The following is a 19,982-nucleotide window of genomic DNA, read 5'->3' on the forward strand; positions in this document are numbered from 1 at the left end:
GCTGGAATTTCAGTCCTATAGCTCATTACTAAAAGCTAAACAAAACAACTATACGCAAAGTCATCAAGTATTCAAGCCTTATTAAAAACCAAGTTTGAATCTCAGTATACAATCAGTGATTGTGTAAGAGCTGACTCACTCCCACTTTCCATTTGTAGCCCAAAAAATACAGGGAATAATTTACAACTTACTCAGTTTTGTGTTGATTTCTAATGACCAAATACAAAATCAAAAGGCTTGGTAGAAAAGATGGGGGGTAGATTGTGCCCAACAGAATAAATAAAATATTCAGTAATTTATCTGGCACCAGGAATAACTGGTCTGATGAACTAAAATAATCACATTGGCGTGCTTTTTCTGAGCTTATACTTCTCCTGAGTTTGTGTCATTGTCAAGTTTCGCTTGGTTATTCCTGAATGACCAAGCATTATTTCTGCCTACCTAGTTTTGAATGGCAAAAATGTCACATTCATAACATGAAATAGAGAAACATGAAGAGTGCAAAATAATAATTGATTAGATCATATGAGAAAAAATGCAAAAGAAAAGAAAGAAAAAGAAAAAAGAGAGGGAAATGAAAGAAATGTAATTGTCCAGAGTGGAAAATAAGTACAGTTGTATTTATTTGCAGATGGCATGATGCATTATGTAGAAAATCTCGAGGAACACACACACACACACACACACACACTTAAAAACTAACAAAAGAGTTTAGGGATATGTGGGATACTAGACCAATATTAAAATCTATTGTATTTTTGATTACTAGTAATTCAAAATCTAATATGAAATTGACATTTATTTATAATAGAATAAAAAGAATACTTTTTACAAATACTTAGTAATAATTTTAAGAAAATCAGTAAAAGACTTCTGAGCTAGAAATTATAAAATATTGCTGTTAGAATTTAAAGACTACCTAAATAAATAAGAGATTTTATCTTGTTAAGATGGCAGTACTCCTCAAATTATTCTTTAAATTCCACATAATGCCTATCAAAATCCCAGCAAGTCTTTCATGAAAATTAACAAGATACCCAAAAAATTTCACACAAAATTCAGTAGACCTAGGACAGTGTTTCTGAGTTGTGGCACCACTGGCATAGTGGCCCAAGATAATTCTTTGTCATGGAGTCCGCCCTGTGCGTTTGGCTTCTACCCACTAGATGGCAGCAGAAATTGCTAAATCTTCCCTGGAGAGAAGTGGTTAAAATGGTCACCATAGAGAACTGACTTAGAATAGAATTGTTTCGAAATAAAATTAAGAGGTTTTTTTTTATTCAAGTAATTTAGAAAAATAAAACAAATGTGGAGGATCACCCTGCCCAATTTCAAAATTTTCTATGATGGCAGAGTAATCAAAAGGTTAGAGTATCAGTGAAAAAATAAACGTAAAAATTCATGTAACAGATCGATAATCCAGAAACATATCCTTACATTTAGAGCAATTTGACTTTTGACAAAGGTGTCAATATAATTCAGTGGATGAATGTTGAACTGAATAGTTTTCATGGTTTAACAACTCTAATATAGTTACTAAAAATCTTTGAATTGTATATTTACAATGGATAGGTTTTGTATGTAATTTATACCTCAAGAAATATGTTTGTGTTTTTAAGGCAGAAATGAAGATTTAGCAGATGGAAATTGGTTGTTTCAGTATTGGAAGCAAAGTTAAGAAATTATTGTTTGGCTAGCAAAGGAGAATGGCAGAAAGTCAAGCAGAGAAATTCTGAAATGTCCTGAATTTCCCAATATATTCATTCCATAGCTCAAGATCACAGTCATGCAGTTAATTCCATGAGAAACAATTTTAACATTCATACTAGGTACAAGGCCTCCATCAAGTCTCTACAGGTCTTCCCACACCCTTATCTAGCCAACACACACACACACACACATACGTGCAAACACAGAAGCACACACGTATTCATACATGCTCATCCCTCACCTCGGTCTAGCATTACATTTATCACCTCTCAACAAAACAACAAAATCAAATATAATCAGAGATTTGCGCTCTTTGACAAGCATACTGAAGAAATGCCTTACAAGTGCGGGATACCAGAGAACAGGAGCCTACATGTATAAAGAATCTTCTGTCCAAATTTTTCAACAGCCTTTTTTAGAATAATAATAATGGAAATTCTCCTTGCCATTTGTACATTGAATTATTCCTGTGACCCTTGAAATGAATGACAGAGAAGGGGTACTTGAGGGGTCACAGGAACCTTTTAATGAGGAAGAAAGTGCAGGGACCAAGAAGGAAAGGAAACTTGGTTTCTGTGTTTTCCCCAGAATCTCAAGTGTAGGGGCTTCTCACAGGTCTTACCTGCAGCGTGTCTATTGATGACCCCCATATCTGATGCTGGAGATCCAAGATGAGCTCTCCCATGTACTGTCTCTGCTGGGCCACCTGATCTTTAGCCACTGCCAAGTTATCCAGCACATTCACTTCATCATCCTCCAGCTTTTGCAGCTCCCTCTGCTGCTCCCGGTCCAAGATGCCTCTCATTTCATCAAACCCTTCCAGAATCTTCTGTCTCTCAGTCTGCATATGATTCTTGGGGGATAAGAAGAGAAAGGGGCAGTCAGACTGTCTAGCTGAGGGACTACTTTTCATGGGCCTGGGTACCAGCGCAGTTCTCAGAAGGACGGTTTTTCCTACTATTTTCCCTTCAGCTCCTCCCAAAGCAATTCATGCAAATATACTTCATCAAGGTCAACCAGGAGACACAATGTGATACCTGGATGAAGTCTGAATTGCAGACACTTGTCCTGGATAGACTTGCCACACTGTGTAAGAAACTTTTCTATCCATAACTCTTAACAGAGAATCCTGGGTTGTCCTCAATGTGTTTTCTGAAAGTATCAGAGCCTCAAACTTAATGACAGAAATGGGACATGGGAATCATGAGTCACTTTTACATTGCTTCCCTCTATGCCTTTGTCTTCAAATAGCTGATCTCACTTGGGATAGGTCTACTCTCCAGCTCCCAACCCTCAACAAGAAAGGGATGGAATGAGGACTAATCAAATGTCCTCTGGACTCATGAATTCTGAGGTGACAAAGAGGAAGGAGCCTTTTTGTGATTGGACCAAGGTGCTGCCCAGTTTCCCGTCTCAGAACTCCCTCAGGAACAATCTCTTCCTGCCTTCCAGGTAGCTCTCTCGTCACTGATGTCAGCTTCTAACTTCTCAGCTTCCTGCTCCTCCTCTGTCAGCCTCTTCAGAGCTTCCTGTAGCTTCTCCTGTGAGAAAGAAACCACCAAAGTCAAACTCTGAGCTTTCTCAGACCTGGATAGGGGGAAAATGGGGAAGAAATCAGGCTCGTCTCAGAAGAGACTAGATACTGGCAACTAGAACTGAGAATGTATTGGGTTGTCAGAGAAGTCATGATGTATTTTGTCTGTTTTTCAAAGGTCATTTATTTATATAAAGAACAAAGATCAATCAATGATATATTGCCCGTTTTGTTCAATAACCTTTTGCCATCTTTCAGTGAGCTTCATAATTCCTCGTTCATAGAAGGACCTGTCTTTATTTGTGAAAAACTGAACAAGGTGCTGATTTACAACCTCATCTGAATTAAACGTTATACCACGCAAGGAGTTTTGAAGAGAGCGAAACAAGTGGAAGTCTGACGGCACAAGGTCAGGTGAGTATGGTGGGTGTGGCAACACATCCCATCCAAGCTCCATTAATTTTTGATGGGGAATGAAACTTGTGTGGGGTCTCACTTTGTCACAATGGGACACTACTTCTTTACAATTAACAAGCTCTGGACATTTCTGGATGATGGATTTGTTCAAACTGTCCAATTGCTGACAGTACACATTCGAATTGATTGTTTGGTTCCTTGGTAGAAGCTCAAAAACACGACACCTTTAAAATCCCGCCACACTGAGAGCATAACCTTCCTCTGATGAATGTCTGCTTTCGATGTCATTTAAAGTGAATCATCACGTTGGGACTAAGACCGTTTGCGCACCACATTGTTGTAAACAATCCACTTCTCATCACCAGTTATCAGTCGCTTCAAAAAAGGATTGTTTTCCTCACATTTAATGAGCATATTGCAGATGTTTATACATGCCATCAAGTAAACTTCTTTGAGTTCATGTGGAACCAAATATCGAACTTGCTTATGTATTCCAGCTTCTTCAGGTGGTCATGAACGCTTGAATGATGGATTGTCAATGTTTCTGCAATCTCTCGTGTCGTGTAATGTGGATATGACTCTATCAATGCTTTTATTTTGTCGTCATCAACCTCGGTGGGCCTCCCTGACCGAGGACCGTCGTTGAGATCAAAATCACCAGCACGGAATTTCATGAACCATCGTTGGCACTGTCGTTCTTGTAGAGCAATGTCACTGTAAACTTTTTGCAAATTTTCACAAGCTTGACACACCTTCTTTTCATTATGGAAGTAAAACAGTAAAATATGGCGAAAATGCACAGTTTGGTCTTCCATCTTCAACTTGTTGTAAATCTCCAAAACTCAACCAAATTGCTAAATTTTTTTTTAGAATGAGGCTAGAACCGTCAGCTGTCGAATGACATAGCCATAACATGGGAATGACTCTAGTACTTCCAAACAGACTAGTGCCATTTGTTGCAAACATGTGTCATGGCTTTTCCAACAACCCAATAGATAAATATCTTTATCCCTCGGTGATGGAAGTTTCCATGCCTTTATCGAGAGTAGCCTGCACTTCTCTTTTCCTAGAGGAAGAGCTGGTCCTGCAGCACGAAAAGCCCTTTCCTGTCACGGATACTTTCCCCAAATCAAACCAACCGTGGTCTGCAATCGGAACTCATCTTGGGAAGAAACTCACATTCACACAACTTCTGTTTGCTAAAATTTTGCAGTCTATGCTTATTCTTGAAGAAAATGAAAGAATGTACAGAAATGCCCCTCAGGCCTCAGAAGCTGAGCCAAGGGTATGAAAAGGAAAAGCAGAGCTCAGTTCTGTGATGACAAGGTGAATAAACACAATTTAAAAAGTAAAGGTTTCACTTCAGTTACCATTCTGCCCAATGCTTCTCCACTCTGGGGCCTACCTGACATTCCTGGGCCACTTGTTCAATGGGGAACATTTGGTGACCATGATGCTCCACAGACAGCACACAAAGCTTGCAAATGGCCTTCCCATCCTCCTTACAGAAGATAAGGCGGTTTTCCCCGTGCTGCTCACAGAGATCTGCCCCCTGCCACTGTTGTGACGTCGTCTTGACCTCCATGAGTTTCTTCACTATGTTGGCCAGCTGCAGATTAGGACACAGGTTCCAAGGCTGGTATCTGCTCTGGCACACAGGACAGTGGCATTCCCCTCCTGGGGCGCTCACGGACTCATTGTTTGCAGTGATGCAAGCTTGGCAGAAGCTGTGGCCACAGTCCAGGCTCAGGGGTTCTGTCAGGAGCTGCAGGCACATGGGGCAGGTCAGCTCCTCCGCTATGTTCAATTGTGCTGGAAAATCCATGGCCTTGCTCCGCTGAGGCTCCTCTTGCTCACAAACTCCTGCAGGCCTGGGGATGATGAAGGGGGCGGGATAAGAAAGGCAGGAACAGAAAGGATGCTGATTGTGCAGAGAATCAGAACTGCACAGAACATCAATGTTCCACAAAGGAAGGAAAAGAGAGAAGAAGCGTAGATCATGACAGAGTGAAAAGGGCTCTTTGGAATAATTTCAAACATTTTACTCTTAATTTGTCACATAATAAATTTCACCCTGTCAGGGCAATGATTTCAATTTTTCTTCTTCTCCTGGAGAGAAAGACAAATTGAGATCCTTCCTACCAGGAGCTTTGTGAAACCCATCATTAGCCCTGCCTTTTCCTCCCCACCCGAAACATATCCTCCAGATTAAATGTGCTAACCCCTCTGTGGCCCCCAGACTTTTGCACTTGCTGTTCTCTCTGCAGAGAATAATCCTACCCCTGCCATTTGCATGACTTAACTTTATTTTAACCGTTTCATTGAGTTGTATTTACATCCCATGTATTTGTTTTAGGAGTACAGTAATTTCTAATAAATTTATAGAATGGTATAACTAACACCAAAATGCAATTTTAGAACATCTTTATTTCTTGAAAACAAACCTAATGCCATTACTAGTCACCCCCTTCTGACGCTGAGCCTCATGCTACCATTAATCTCCCTTGTGTTTTTAGTGATTTGGTTTTTCTTATGAATTCATAAAAATGAAATCACAACACATGGTCTTTTGAGTCTGAATTCTTTCACTTCACTCTCATTGAGGTTCATCTCTCCTGCCTTTCTTTCCCGTGCAAAGAATACATTGTTGTTATTAAAAGCGCAAAACCCACTGCTGCCTCAGAGAATCTGCACATGTGTCTGTCTCTGCATGGACCGATCTTCTCCCTGATGTCAGCATGACTCACTCTTACATTTTACTCAGTCTCCCCTTGACACATCTTCTTATCAGAAGGACTTGCTCTTATTTATCTGTAGCAAACCTGCCAATACTATCACTTGCTATACAGTTGCTATTTTTTTCTTACTTTTACTACATACTATATAACATCTTTCTTTAACTGTCTACCTCTTCTTTCTAAAAAGTGATGCATGCATAGATCAGTTGTGTTTTGTTCACTGATGTATCGTCAGTGCCTAGAACAGTGCATCACACACAGGGACACAACAGTTGATGAATATATAAAACTAGAACCTTGTCCTCTCTCCATAGGTGATTGCTTTTCTTATCAGTTTTTCATCTTTTTTTCCCATCAATTCACAGTTTTCCATGACTCCGGGTGTGAACATATAATACAATATATAGATGATATATTACAGAAATGTACACTTGAAACCTATATAACTTTTACTAATTAATGCTACCCCAATAAAAAATATATATAATCAGTTGTCCAATAGCTGAGATGTGTTTACCTCCAAACATACCTGTCCCACTCAGAGTCTTCCCATGACCTCTAACTCACTCCCCAGAGACACCTACAGAAACAGCAAGAACCACAATTAGAAAACTGTTTTATCACTAACAATTTTATAACCAGTTATAATTTAGAGATCACCTTGACCTATTTATTTTTCATATTAACATTTTTTGACAAGTAAGAGTACTCCCTTCATCAGGTGTGTCAAGAGAATAAATGACTTATAGACATCATTCTTGTATCATAGGTAGAATTGAGGTGAACGTGTCATATGCAGGAACCCTATTGAGAGTTCTTTCCACTACTGTACCGATTTAAGCAATGGCAATCAGAGGTAGAAGGTGCCACAACTAAATTGATACCCAACGCTATGGGGATGTAGAAATGGAGAGATCAAGGCCAGTTGGGAGGTTCTGGGGAGTCTTGTGTTTATAGATTTTGAGCCTTTCTCTTGGCCTGGACATAAGGCAACATGTCGACAGGCACCTAAATGTTTCTGTTTTTAGGGAGGAAGAGAGGAGTTAATATACTTAGGATTACACACATGACACAGACCTGAGGAACACAAATTCTAGGGAGGTATCTGTCATTCATGGGAGAGAAGTTTCAAAATACATTGGAGAGAGTAAGTCTGTCCCGTTTCATATAATTTGAGCGCTATTAGGTGATGAATTGTGTCCCCTGAAAACATGTTGAGTCATTTCCCCAGGATGTGTGAAGGTAACTTTATTTGAAAATAGGGTCTTTACAGATGAGCACATTAAAATGAAGTCATTAGTGTGGGCCATATTCCAGCATATTTCTGTCTTATGAAAAGGGGAAATTTGTAAACAGATAGACATGAACACATGGAGAATGCCATATGAAGACACAGCAGAGATCACGGCCATGCAACTATACAATAAGTAACTCCATTGATTGCCAGCCAACCATCAGAACCCAGCAGAGAGGCAAGGAACAAATCCTTCCCTCACGGTCCTGAGAGGAGCCAACCCTGCCAACACAACTGATGTCATATTTCTGGCCTCCAGAGCTGTGCAAATAAAATATTCAGTTAAGCCACCTAGTTTTCCAAGGCAGCCCCAGAAATCTACACAAGTGCTTATTTTTGCTGTAGCCATTCATTCTATCATTGAAGAAGCATTACACAATTGAGACCCTCCCCACTTAAGACAGACGGACAGACAGACAGACAGAAACACTCTGTATGCTCCCTTTTGGAGATGGTACAATGTAGGAGTTTTTACAGAGGAATGTAAGGGCCAAAATACTCCTTAGTTTCCTAATCTCACTATAGCCTAGTTGTCCGCATAGAAGCTCTCTTTATCTGTACAGTCAGACAGGAAAAATGAAAATGTCTCCCAATGGGGGGAAAGTTCTATGAGGGTTTCACCCACCATCCTTGAAACTTCCCTTTTTCCCTGGGTCAGAAACTGCCAATAGGATGGTGAACCTGTTCTTGGTATCCAGGCATCTGAGGTTCTCAGAAACATTGCGACCCCTCCCCATTCCTCCATATTCAGAGCTCCCTCTTTTACCACCTCTGAGAGTCCAGGGTTTAGTTGCCCCTCATTAATGAACCACCCCCAAGAGCTCCCGCTCTCAAATCAATTTGTTTCACAGAAGTCATTTTGTAACAGAGGCAGTCTTCATGAAGCTACCCCTAGTCTCAGCCCTTTCTCTCAGTCAGTTCATCAGAAAATCTTGTGGCACTCTCTTCAACTTAGGTCCTATACAACTCAGTCTTTTACTTGGATCCAGGAATAGTTTTCCCACTAATCCTCTTGAAACTGTTAGTGGTCTCATATAGGTTGCTGTCATTTCTCACACCATTGAGAGTGATTTTTTAAAGTAGACATCAAACATGTTACTCCTCTCTTCAAATGCATGTTATCAGTGAGTTATCTTTACCATGGTCTAGTTAAGTCCACATTACACATCCCCGACTGCCCCAGCCTCTGGGCCCACCTTCACCCCAACCCACACTGGTCAGCTTTATGTTCCTTAATCGCTCAGGACAAAAATCCATCATTTCATTGAAGAATCTGTTCAAATCACCTTTCTACGCTGACATGTAAACTGAAATGTATTGAAAGCTGCAAAGCCCTTTACCAGGGAACCATAGATATCTTGCTCTATTATTGTCCTATTGGTTTATTATTGTTGTTGCTTCTTTGTTTTACCTTTCTACCCTAATAATCTTCATCTTGTTTCATACTATCTTACTCTTCTACTATTTGTTTACTTTCTTTCCCATGATGCGGAATATAATGTTTTGTAGGTACTTAATATTTATCATGTGTTCAATAGATGTCAATACAGTTTTTACTACAGCTGCATGCTTTTCTTCTTATGAATTTAATAAAAAGCATTCAAAAAATTTTTAAAATCCATCTTCTCTGGTTTTCTGGGCCCTGTATTAGCTCCTGAGTAGACAGTGAATATACACCAGATATGAACCTTGTCCAGGTATATGGCAGAGACTCATGATCCCTGAAAAGGGGGAGAAAAGGGAAGTTTACATCAAAATACATGTAACAGAGATCAAGGTACCCAGTGCTCAAAGGGGAGCTTAAGATGGAGTTCATTCTGAGACATTACCAACTCCTTTCCTTAGCTCTGTGCACAGGAAACGTGAGGAAGGGGTTGTGTAATAAACAATGGGAAGGTCTGTCTAACAGTAAAAAACAAGTTCTAAAGCAGGAGAGGACACCAGAGGGTCATGGGGTGACCTGACGTAAGAGTAAGCTGCGGCAGGCAGAGAAGAACAAACTCCCTGTGCCTGGACCTCCAGAAGGACAAATGATCACGGGGAGCTACACCCATGGGCAACAACTTGATCATCCAGCCTCTCCCTTCAGGCCGGCTAAAGGGCTGGTCATTTATCAGGAAGGTGGTTCCAGCTTTCTGGGAGATACCAGGACAGGAATAACAGGGTCAGCTTCAAGAGGATCTGACCCCTTGCGGAGCCCCTAACATCCCACCCCTCCCTCATGTGCCCGGGTAAGGGCTCTCATCTCTGCTTTCCTCAGCAGGACCTTGGCTTTATGAAGCGGGAAACAGAGCTCCATCTCACAGGCTTCACTGGAGAAGAGGAGGAAGGGATTTTCTGCCTGTGAAAAAAAGAGTGCTGTGGCTCAGATGGCAACTCGGAAAGTCAAAACTACAGAAAACAAAGATGAGGGTTACGCAGCCTGAAGAAATAATGGTCCCTCCCAGAAACAAACAAGACTCTGCTTTTTGAAACGTCCTTTCTTTAAAAGTCACTCTTCCTGCAGACTCAATGCTCCCCTCTTCTGCACTTTACCACAGACACCCACAAGCAGAGCAGCTTCAGAACCACAATGTAACTCACCCAAACACATTCAATCTGTTACCCAAAGCCTCCTGCCCTTTGGCATCAGAAGTTGCCCCACACACCTTCTGGAAAAGTGCAGGAGTCTTCACTCAGTGGAGAGATCAGGTGGAGGTCAGGTGGAGACTCACTCACCAAGCCAGGGACTAGCGCTCTGCAGAGGAGTGGCCCCACGGGAGGGGAATGAGAAACGAAAGTCAAATTCTAGGAGTGGAAATGAAACTAAAAAAGCAGAGCAGAAATACAAACAACAACAATGAGTCACTGCAGGACACTGGGGGAGGGTAATACTTCAGTATGTTCTAGGGCCTGCACCAAAGAGGTACTTAATCGATTTTTTCTTTTCCCATCTCAATTTCCTCCAGTAAGACTATCTGAATGACACCCATGTGAATTCCAATGACACATTCCACAGCTTGCCTGAATACTCAGGATTTTAATTCAATCCTATAATTACTACTTTGGCTTATTTTACATTAAGGCCCTAAACAAGTTACTAGGGATAAAATAAGTATCCAAAAAATCTGGGTACCTGCCGTTTGTAAAGCAGACTGTGATGGGGAAGATAATCAGTGATAAAGGCCAGTGAATTTGAGCTGGTACTGTGAGTGTTAGCAGTTGTCCTTGCTAATGGTGACAATAAAAAAAGGGGGGGGGGCTTTCAGTGTGAGCCTATTGACAAAATTTTTCCACATCATTGGTCTTAGAGTTCCAGTAGGTTAGTTACCAGTTTCTGTTCCTCATCTAGGCAGGCCAGAAGGGGAAGTCTTCGAGAGATCATGGTGGTACAACTGTTTCAGTGCCATGTTATTAGCAACTGAGAGCAGGAGGAGCATGGAGGTGAACCGATGGTGGTGTCAAGTGTAGTTTCTCTGGGTAACTCTCCACCTCCATAATTGTTCACTTTTCCTCACTTCCTTTGGGAAATGTTTAGTCTTATTTACACCGTTGTGGTGAAAAGGGGGCCACCTGTTAAGCCTGACAAGCTCAGGAGACTGAATACCAACCACATAAGATGGTTTGAACATGAAAAAATTCCTAACTAAAAGCAAGGGGGGCACAACCCACCACACCAGAGCAAGAATCTACAAAATTCCTCATTGTTATCTTGTTCCCAAATGCTATCTCTATGTGCTGCAAAATGCTATTAACTATCCTGTACCCATCAATGTAAAAGAAGTATGTGTCTCTCCATTTTGCTTTTTATCCAATCCCAGAGATTTCCCTGCTTTGCTTTCTCCCACTTCCTTAATGTACAACCAATGGATTTCATGTAAACCTCCTCCTTTGATTCTAAAATGTAAAATAAGTTACAAAATGGTCATTTTCCAGAGCATTTACTCAATCTGTTGAGACTTTGCTTCCCGGCAATGGTCGTCAGTTTGGCTTGAATAAACTCTACAAGCTTTCTCTTAGGCTGGATGTTTTTCAGTTGATGCCATCAATCAAAAGCAGAACTGAAACACTTTCTATTTTTATAAATACTCTCCTGTCTTGTTCTCTGTCTTGTTCTTCTTTTGACTACATGGTTTAGATGTTGCAGCTACAAGGTTGTTCAAGGTCCCGAACAAGTGTCCCTGACTCACAAGACCACAGAGCTCAGCGATCTTTACACATTAACTGATATGAGATATGTAGGGCGACTGAGAAGTCAATGTTTCTTTAATTAAAGCACCAATATTTTGGTACTGTTTGTAACCCACAGAACACTAAGCTAATCTTGGCTTAAACTGTTTTTAATTCACTTATATCTATGAGGCAGGGCGAAAATTATATAGGTATAATTGCTGAGACATATTAGGTTTAAGTTTTTTGGGTATGAATGTAGTTCTAACAATGAATAAATTCTTGATCTTCTTTAAGTGCAACGATAATTATACAAATTTTGTACAAATTGCATCCTGAGAACTGGCATTTTTCCTTTAGCATCTTAATTATTAAATAGCACTATCAATGAGTATCCTTCTCCATCCAGCTCTGCCTCCAGTAAGTTTTATGAAGGCAGAAGGGGACCCTTTCTCTGTTGTTCCTTATTGTCTCAGATCTACTACAAAGTGTTGTGTGTAGGGAGTGATATTTAAATAGAAAGCCATGCAGTTATATAGCTATAGATATAATGTTCATTACATTGAACATACTGATGATAATCATGACTCTGTTCTGTAGACGGTGTTACAGTCAACATGATTGCTGTGGTCATAATAAAATTCTGGTATTATTAGCATTTATATAAACTCCTTTGACAAATTTTAACCAGACATTTTTCATATATTCTGTTTTGTTCCTAAGATTTACTCAGATGCTTATCTCAACGCCTGTTGCTTACCTAAACCAACATATTATAATCGCATTACTTCTTGTGCCAAGTTTTTTTCCAGACCAGAAACAGTTAAAAATCATGGGCCCAAAGTGGGAGATCTTTCATTAGATTCTTCTCCAATAGTAGATGTAGGGACTAAAGGGAACACAGCCCTAAAGAGAATGTATATTCCCTGGGCCTTGTGAACATAATATGCAGGAATGTGGACCTTAGCAATGTAGTTGGCTCTGGAGATGGACTTTGGGTGATGAGAGGAATATGGTTCATTTGGGCTTCCTGTTGCCCACACTTTCTTGTATTCTGACATGCTCTGATTTCCTCACTGGTTTCTCTCCACCTTAAATCTAATATCTCAGAGGAGGTTCCCACTCCCCCTGTCCCTCAACCCCCTCTTTCATTTTCCACTTACATTTTCCAAATGAATTTTTTCCACAGGATAATGAAATAGCTCTTTTTTATTCAAATTCTCTAAAATTTATACTCCAGTGCTGTTTCTAAAATGTATGTCACTGTTTATATAATGGTTTTATTATTTCATCTTTCTTTTAAAGATTTTTTCATTTTTTTAGAGTTCTTCAGTAGACACCAGAGTCTTGAGTTGCCCAGTTAGGAGCCTCTGACCTACTATTCTGATGAAGTTTCTTCTCAGTATTCATGGCCAACATCTGGCTTCTAAATGAAAAGCTTTTGTTCATTAAATCACTTGTGATAGGGTTAGACTTCATTGTTACCCATAACCACATGACCTCATTAAGAATCAATCTTGGCATCCAAATGTGCATTTCTAATGAAATTTACAATCCACCTTTCAGCTTCTTCCAGAGCCATGTCAGTTTATCTGAACATGCATTAAGCTCAATGGTGGATGCGACAAAAAGTCTCAAATGTGAAGAGATGGGCATTTTCAATGAAATCCTCAAGACGAGCCACCAAGAACAAGTCATTCACAAGCCCAGGTTCACATTCCCTCAGCTTTTTATGAGTCACATTAAAGTCAGTTTACATATAAGCATTCAGCAAACTCTGTAATTGGGTCTTTATGTGTAAGACTCCTGTTGAATAACTTTGACCAGGTCTTTTAGCACCTCTGGCATTTCCAAACATCTTTGTTCATCATGACTGTAGTCAAATATTGAAGAATATGTGGACACATCATCTGAATTGCATTAGGATACTGTGGGTGGTAAAGAAGAGATCGATAATGTTATCAAGCCCTTTGGGGTCACTGAAGAAAACAAACAGAGACCAGTGAATGAGGCATGTTCACTGCTGAAACTGTAGCACTCACAGACTTATTATTTATGGTCTCTTCTAACCGTGTAAGGTCTTCCATGGCTGCATCCCAATTCTGCATTAACATTTCAGAGGCTAGTTTTCCCCAGAGTGAACTCAAAGCACTTCTATCCATTGCTGGAACCAACACTCGAAAGAAGTAAAGACTTTCTGCTGCTCCAGAGTAATCCCCACACTCATATTGGAATGCTGCATATCTGTAGAGTGTCTCTAGATATTCTTGCCTAAAATCATGCTTGTCTGCTAGGTAGTCAAATAGCATCCAACCATCCCTGGTTGACTACATTTGCCTTGTGGTTTCCAGGTCTTCGAATATCTTCACAATTGGTTCTGTTTCTTCCTGAAGCTGTTTCAGTTGTGCAACAACTGGTGCTCTAATTTCTCTCAAAGAATAAAGGTTTATGTATACATCCATAGCAAAGTCTACCATACTGATATCACTAAGAAGACTCAATTTCCCTTGTAATAATTCTTTCTCATTATATATCTCCTTCATGGAGAGAAGGAACACAAGCAGTGGGAAGAGTAAATGCTGACCCCCAAAATATGTGATGGGAGTAGTCACCTCGTACTCTGCCACCTTGCAAGGAAAAGACCCATGGAAATTTTTTACAATCTCTTCTCAAACAAGCTCAAAAATATCATGTCCTCATTGTATCCACTATTTTCAAATTTTGGATTGGTCCAAGGCTTTACAGCCGAAAGCTGCCCTACCTCAACCTCAGAAATGCATAATGTATACTGTGGTTTGAGTTTTGGAAGAAAGGGATTTGTTGGGGGCTAAAGAGAGGGATCCTGATAAAGAGCCAGTTTTTACATGTCTTGTTGTCAAAAGGATCTCTTTCTTCACATTCCAAAAGCACTGCACCTCATACAAACATCTCACACAGAGTCTGGAGGGAACCCATTAGTTCCCTGGGGCCCAGGGTGTGGGTTCAGATCACAGATTCAAAGGGAGGCAAGAGTAAAAGGATGAATATGGGATTTGTGGGAGGCACAAGTCCTAGCCCACCTCTGTGCACTCCACATAAACACACTCACAAACACTGAACCCTCCCCTCCCCTCCAATTGTCAACAAGGTTTATGAGTAAAAAATGGATTACACCGAGTCACTCTACTGTATATCTCTGCATTAACCACCATACTCCAAATCATCCTCTTCTCCTTTCTCAATGGTGAGAATGAAGAATGTTGAAAAACATCTGATTGTTTGTTATGACATAAAATATATTGACCCTAAAAACCAGTAAATCTACATATAGTATTTACTCAAGAACAATGATCTGTCTGTATTTCTAGAGGACTGGACATGGGATCCCCCCAGCCCTGCATGAACAGTCACTTCAGAAGCAACTCTCCCCCCTCGCACTGGGGGAGAAGAAGCTGGTCCTCATGCCTGAGGCTGCCACAGTCAGTCAGCCCACTGGGAAGAGTGAGGTAAACACTCACTGCTTGTGAGAGTTTATGTGTATGTGTTAAAAGCAGAGCCGGAGTAGTCTTGACAGTGGCTATCAGGGAGTTTAAAAAGGTCTATTCAGGTCTTTTTTTGCTTGTAACTGCGTGCTTCATCTTGAAGTGGAGGATGGGCATTCTTCCATGAATGTCCCTTGAGAGTCATTTGTCAATAACAACAGTGCAGATTATTCCTAGTGAGTCAGAGCCCCGGTCATTGTAGCAATGGGCTAACAGGAAGGCAGAGGTCAAACGGAAAATTTAGAAGATGAATTTCCCCCACTTTCCTTGGATGGGTGCTAAGATATAAATGTATGCGTGCACACAAAGAGACACTGTAAATATCCACCTTGGCATCCCTTGTCTTACCAAAGTTCATCCAAAGATGAGGAAACTGGGAATTCTGGAAGACAAGCAGGGATGAGAGTAGATAATACTTGACCAAAGTGCACACTTTTATTTTTTCCTAACTCTGAACCTGATTGGAGAAGTTAGGAATAAAAATGCAAAAAGACATGGGGAGCCCACCAAGCCCTGAATGAACATCCATTGTAGAAATCATGCCCCTCTTATCTCAATGGAGAATAGGCTTTTCTCTGTTCCTGAGAACTTTCAACTCCTTGTAAATTTGTGACGTTGAAAAATGAGCTAGTGTCAGCCTTACAGTTTCCAGCCTTACAGGAAAACCACAACATGACAGGGAGGAACAGTCAGGGAGAGGGTTTCCATCAAGGTGTCAGAGGGGGAAGAGTCCTCCAAAGCATTATATACGAATTGATTATAGAACCCTATAACCCAGTGGTGACATTTAGGTTGGTATCTAGTGAAAACATGTTGATAATTGTTACCTTGTCCAACAAAACCTGTCATATCAAAGTAAGGGTGTTTTTCACTATATACCCCCCAGGGTCCGTCATGTGTCTTTGACATATCTAATTTCCAGCAATGTTTCCCTGATGTGATAATGAGTGATCCCAGGACACCAAAGCCATCATAATCACCTTTCTGATATATATATAATTTCTATTTCAACCTAACAAATACCAAACTATTCTCCAATCCACAGAAATGGCAACATCTGGTTTATTCTTCGAAGATCCAGGATCATGTGAACTCTAGAAAAATTACAGCATTGGGTGAGGGGTATAACTTTATTCGTGACATTGTAGAGGGATCCTGAGAATAACAAGACTGGGAACTGGGAACGACTTAGTTCTGTTTTTGGGGAGAGAAATAACACTGCAGAAACATAATATGCAAGTGTGTTCTAGGAGGGAAAAGATGGGTCTTAAGACATGAGACCTCGTAAAAAGTGCAAAACTCTGGAATGACATCACAGCAATGGAGGAATGAGGTGTGGGCTTCTTGAGTTCTCCCCTGGAAGTTACCACAAACGGAACATCTATATCTCATCAAAGGATTTTCTGCTCATCACACAGAACAGCTAAGAGACTTGCACAGGACTACCTGAAGGTGGGGAAACCAGGTGAGTGGGGGAAGAGGGACGGGGAAAGGGCAGAGACGCTGGGCCCCAGGACACAGACTGGAGATCGCAAGACCAGGCTGTGAGCTCTCTCCCTGCACCCCCCAGTCCTGCCAAGGGATCAGCATATAGGATGGCGATGTCCAGCGTCCGGGGCAGAGACCTCAGCTGAGAACTGGGGCTGGGCTCTCCGGGTCAAAAAGAAAGCAGAGAAAACAACATACCTGGACCACTCTTCCCATTCTCCCATAGCTCTCCTACCCGCCCCCTCTCCCTTCCCCTCCCAGTCTTAAAATGGTCCCGGAAGGGAAAGGAGTAGTGTCAGATTACAGAGGAGCTGCAGCCCTGAAGAGCTGGAAAATCTGGTTTGCAGCTGTGACCTAGAGAAGAAGCTGAGATGACTGTGACACTGTTGGGCTGACCAGGGAGACAAAGGCAACTGCTACCCAGCCCCACCTTTTCTGGCTGTGGTGCTCTCAACAGGGCTTTGTGCAGTTGAGAGCAGAAACTGCACTGACTTTGTAAAAGCTACCAACCATACCCCATAGCCCCACCCATCTAGAATGCATTGCCAGTGTCACCCTGGGCGCCAGGTGGGCGGTTCTGCCTCCACAAGACACATAAGAGATTTTCTACAGCAAAGGACAACCTAGGGATAGCTTGGTGGACTTAAGCCAAGACTGGAGCTGTTTGTTTTTTATTTTTTTACTTTATTATTATTATTATCATTTTTAGTTTTATATATATATATATATTTTCCTTTCTTTTTCCCCCCTTTCTCTCATTCTTTTCTTTTCCTCTTTTCCTTGCCTTATTTTCCTCCTTTCCATTTTTCTGTAGTTTTTTTTTTTTGGTGTTGCTATTTTTTGTTTTGCTTTGTTTTTTGTATTTTTAATTTTTTAAAGATTTTTATTGGGGAATTGGGGGAAGGGGAACAGACAAGTTGCTGTCCTTTTCATTCTTCAGTCTAGTTGTGGAGGATGTTGCTTCACTGGCCCAAGTTGGCACCATCATTGCGCTCTTCCCAGGCGAGGCAGATCAGTCGCCGGCTTCTGGATGGCGGCTCACAGCGGCTGCTGGCCGCTCACGCTGGCTGCTGGCTACACATGGTAGCCCATGGCAGGCCACTGCAGAAGGGGCTGCAGCCGACGCCATTGCCGGCGACCCACGGCAGCCCAGCTCCAGGTTGAGCTGTTGTTCAGCATCTTAGCTGTAGAGGGCAGTGTCACTGGCCCTCATATGTGGGATCCGAACCGGGGCCCTCTGGCGTCCCAAGCCAGCTCTTAACCAATGCGCCACTCAGCCGGTCCTGTTTTTTGTATTTTTAATATTTTTGTTTGTGTTCGGTGTTGGTTTTTAGTTGTTTTTATACGTGAATTTGGTTTCTGTCATTGTTGTTGTTGTGCTTGTTGGTTTGTCTTGTTCTGAAATTGTCCTGCATGAGGGCCCAGCCCAAGAGGCACAAGAATCAACACACCCAGAGGCCAACTCCAGACCAAACCAGAGCATTGCCAGGTTTGACCTACAAGTGACACACCCAAAGGGAATTCTCTACAGGCACAAGGGCCTGTAGGAGCCAAGCCTCATCTGAGGGATCAACCCTCACACAGCAGCTCATACACTGTGGGCATAGCAATCCTCACAGCTAGTCAGCCTGGGAGTCAATCCCACCTACTGACAAGCCAAAAGCAACTGGAAGCTTAACTTCAACAGGAGAAAACACACAACACAAGGGACACCTCTGGAACACACGCACAGGAGAATAGGGAGTCAGTGCAATTCAAATATAAAGTATACATAACTACATAAGTCCACCGATCAAAGGCTGAGAGACCTAGGGGAACTACCTAATACATCAAAGCAAACACAGGGAGTCAGCCAGAATGAGGAAACAAAGAAACATGTCCCAAATAAAAGAACAGAAGAAACTTCCAGAATTGGAACTAAATGAAATAGAGGTAACCAACCTATCAGAGACAGAGATTAAAACACTGATTATAAGAATGTTTAAGGAACTTAGTGAGAACATAAAGAAGGATACAGAAATCATAAAAAACAACCATTCAGAACTAAAGAATACAATAGCTGAAATAAAGAACACACTCAAAGGAGTTACCAGCAGATTAGATGAAGCAGAGGACTGAATCAGCGACTTAGGAGACAAGATAGCAGAGATCACCCAACTGGAACAACAAAAAGAAAAAAGAATAAAAAACAATGAAAATAGCTTAAGAGACATGTGGGATAACATCAAGTGCAACAACATGCACATCATATGAATACCAGAAGGAGAAGAGAGGGAGCAAGGGATCGAGAACATACTTGAAGTAATAATGACCAAAAAATTCCCTAACCTGGTGAAGGAAATTGACGTACAAGCCCAGGAAGTGCACAGAATTCCAACCAAGGTGAACCCAAACAGGCCCCAAACAAGACACATTATAGTGAAAACAGCAAGGGTTAAAGACAAAGAGAGAATCCTAAAAGCAGCAAGAGACACAGCAAGTTAGTTACAAGGGTGCTCCCATAAGACTATCAGCTGATTTCTCTATAGGAACTTTGCAGGCCAGAAGGGAGTAGCATGAGGTATTCAAAGTGATGAAAAACAAAGGCCTACTACCAAGATTGCTCTACCCAGCAAGGCTATCATTTAAAATTGAAGGAGAGATAAAGAGCTTCCCAGAAAAGAATAAGCTAAAGGAATTCATTAGCACCAAGCCAGCATTGCAGGAAATGTTAAAAGGGCTTCTTTAAGCAGAAGAAAGATGAAAACAATCTAACTAATGAAGACCAGAAGTACAAATAACAAAATGGTAATAACTACATACCTATCAATAATCACTTTAAATGTAAATGGACTAAATGCTCCAATCAAAAGACACAGGGTGGGGCTGGCTGAGTGGTTCAGTTGGTTAAGAGCTTGCTCAGGAGTAGGATCTCTGAGCAATAGTTGCTGGTTTGATTCCCACATGGCCCAGTGAGCTGCTCCAGCTGATGTGGGGAGCCATGGTTACAGGTAATTCAGAGCCTTACAGACTGGCTCAGTTAATGGTTAACCTGTTTCTGCTCCTAAGGCATTGTCTCTGCCTGCACCTGGAGAATGTTTACAAGTTGTTGAGGTATGTGGTGAGGATGGCCGGTTCCTTAGGAGATACTA

General features: G+C 41.3%; 2 protein-coding genes and 1 pseudogene across 10 annotated transcripts in view; all 3 read right to left on the reverse strand.

The window, feature by feature from the left end:
- LOC109396553 (E3 ubiquitin-protein ligase TRIM22-like) overlaps positions 1–10,950 on the reverse strand; it is a 17,964-nt gene extending 7,014 nt beyond the window's left edge. Inside the window, exons 1-6 of one of the 9 annotated variants that reach the window (XM_019668421.1) lie at positions 10,342–10,949; positions 9,960–10,034; positions 6,929–6,979; positions 5,067–5,532; positions 3,156–3,251; positions 2,333–2,563 (exon numbers count right to left, since the gene is read on the reverse strand). In XM_019668421.1, coding sequence (XP_019523966.1) covers positions 2,333–2,563; positions 3,156–3,251; positions 5,067–5,486 — 747 coding nt within the window. In that variant the 5' untranslated portion in view covers positions 5,487–5,532; positions 6,929–6,979; positions 9,960–10,034; positions 10,342–10,949. Of the gene's footprint in view, positions 1–2,332; positions 2,564–3,155; positions 3,252–5,066; positions 5,533–6,695; positions 6,773–6,916; positions 6,980–9,959; positions 10,035–10,276 lie in introns of those variants that run through there. The other 8 variants (XM_019668420.1, XM_019668423.1, XM_019668422.1 and 5 more) reach the window with 8 other exon arrangements.
- Positions 10,951–13,122: 2,172 nt separating this feature from the next.
- LOC109396494 (eukaryotic translation initiation factor 3 subunit E pseudogene) lies at positions 13,123–16,212 on the reverse strand (annotated as a pseudogene).
- Positions 16,213–16,397: 185 nt separating this feature from the next.
- LOC109396555 (tripartite motif-containing protein 5-like) overlaps positions 16,398–19,982 on the reverse strand; it is a 68,227-nt gene continuing 64,642 nt past the window's right edge. The window contains exon 8 of the transcript XR_002126857.1: positions 16,398–16,662. The gene's annotated coding sequence lies outside the window, so the exon portion shown is untranslated. The remainder of the gene's footprint in view (positions 16,663–19,982) is intronic.

The sequence above is a fragment of the Hipposideros armiger genome, unplaced genomic scaffold (genome assembly GCF_001890085.2).
Source record: "Hipposideros armiger isolate ML-2016 unplaced genomic scaffold, ASM189008v1 scaffold_525, whole genome shotgun sequence".
Lineage (NCBI taxonomy): Eukaryota > Metazoa > Chordata > Mammalia > Chiroptera > Hipposideridae > Hipposideros > Hipposideros armiger.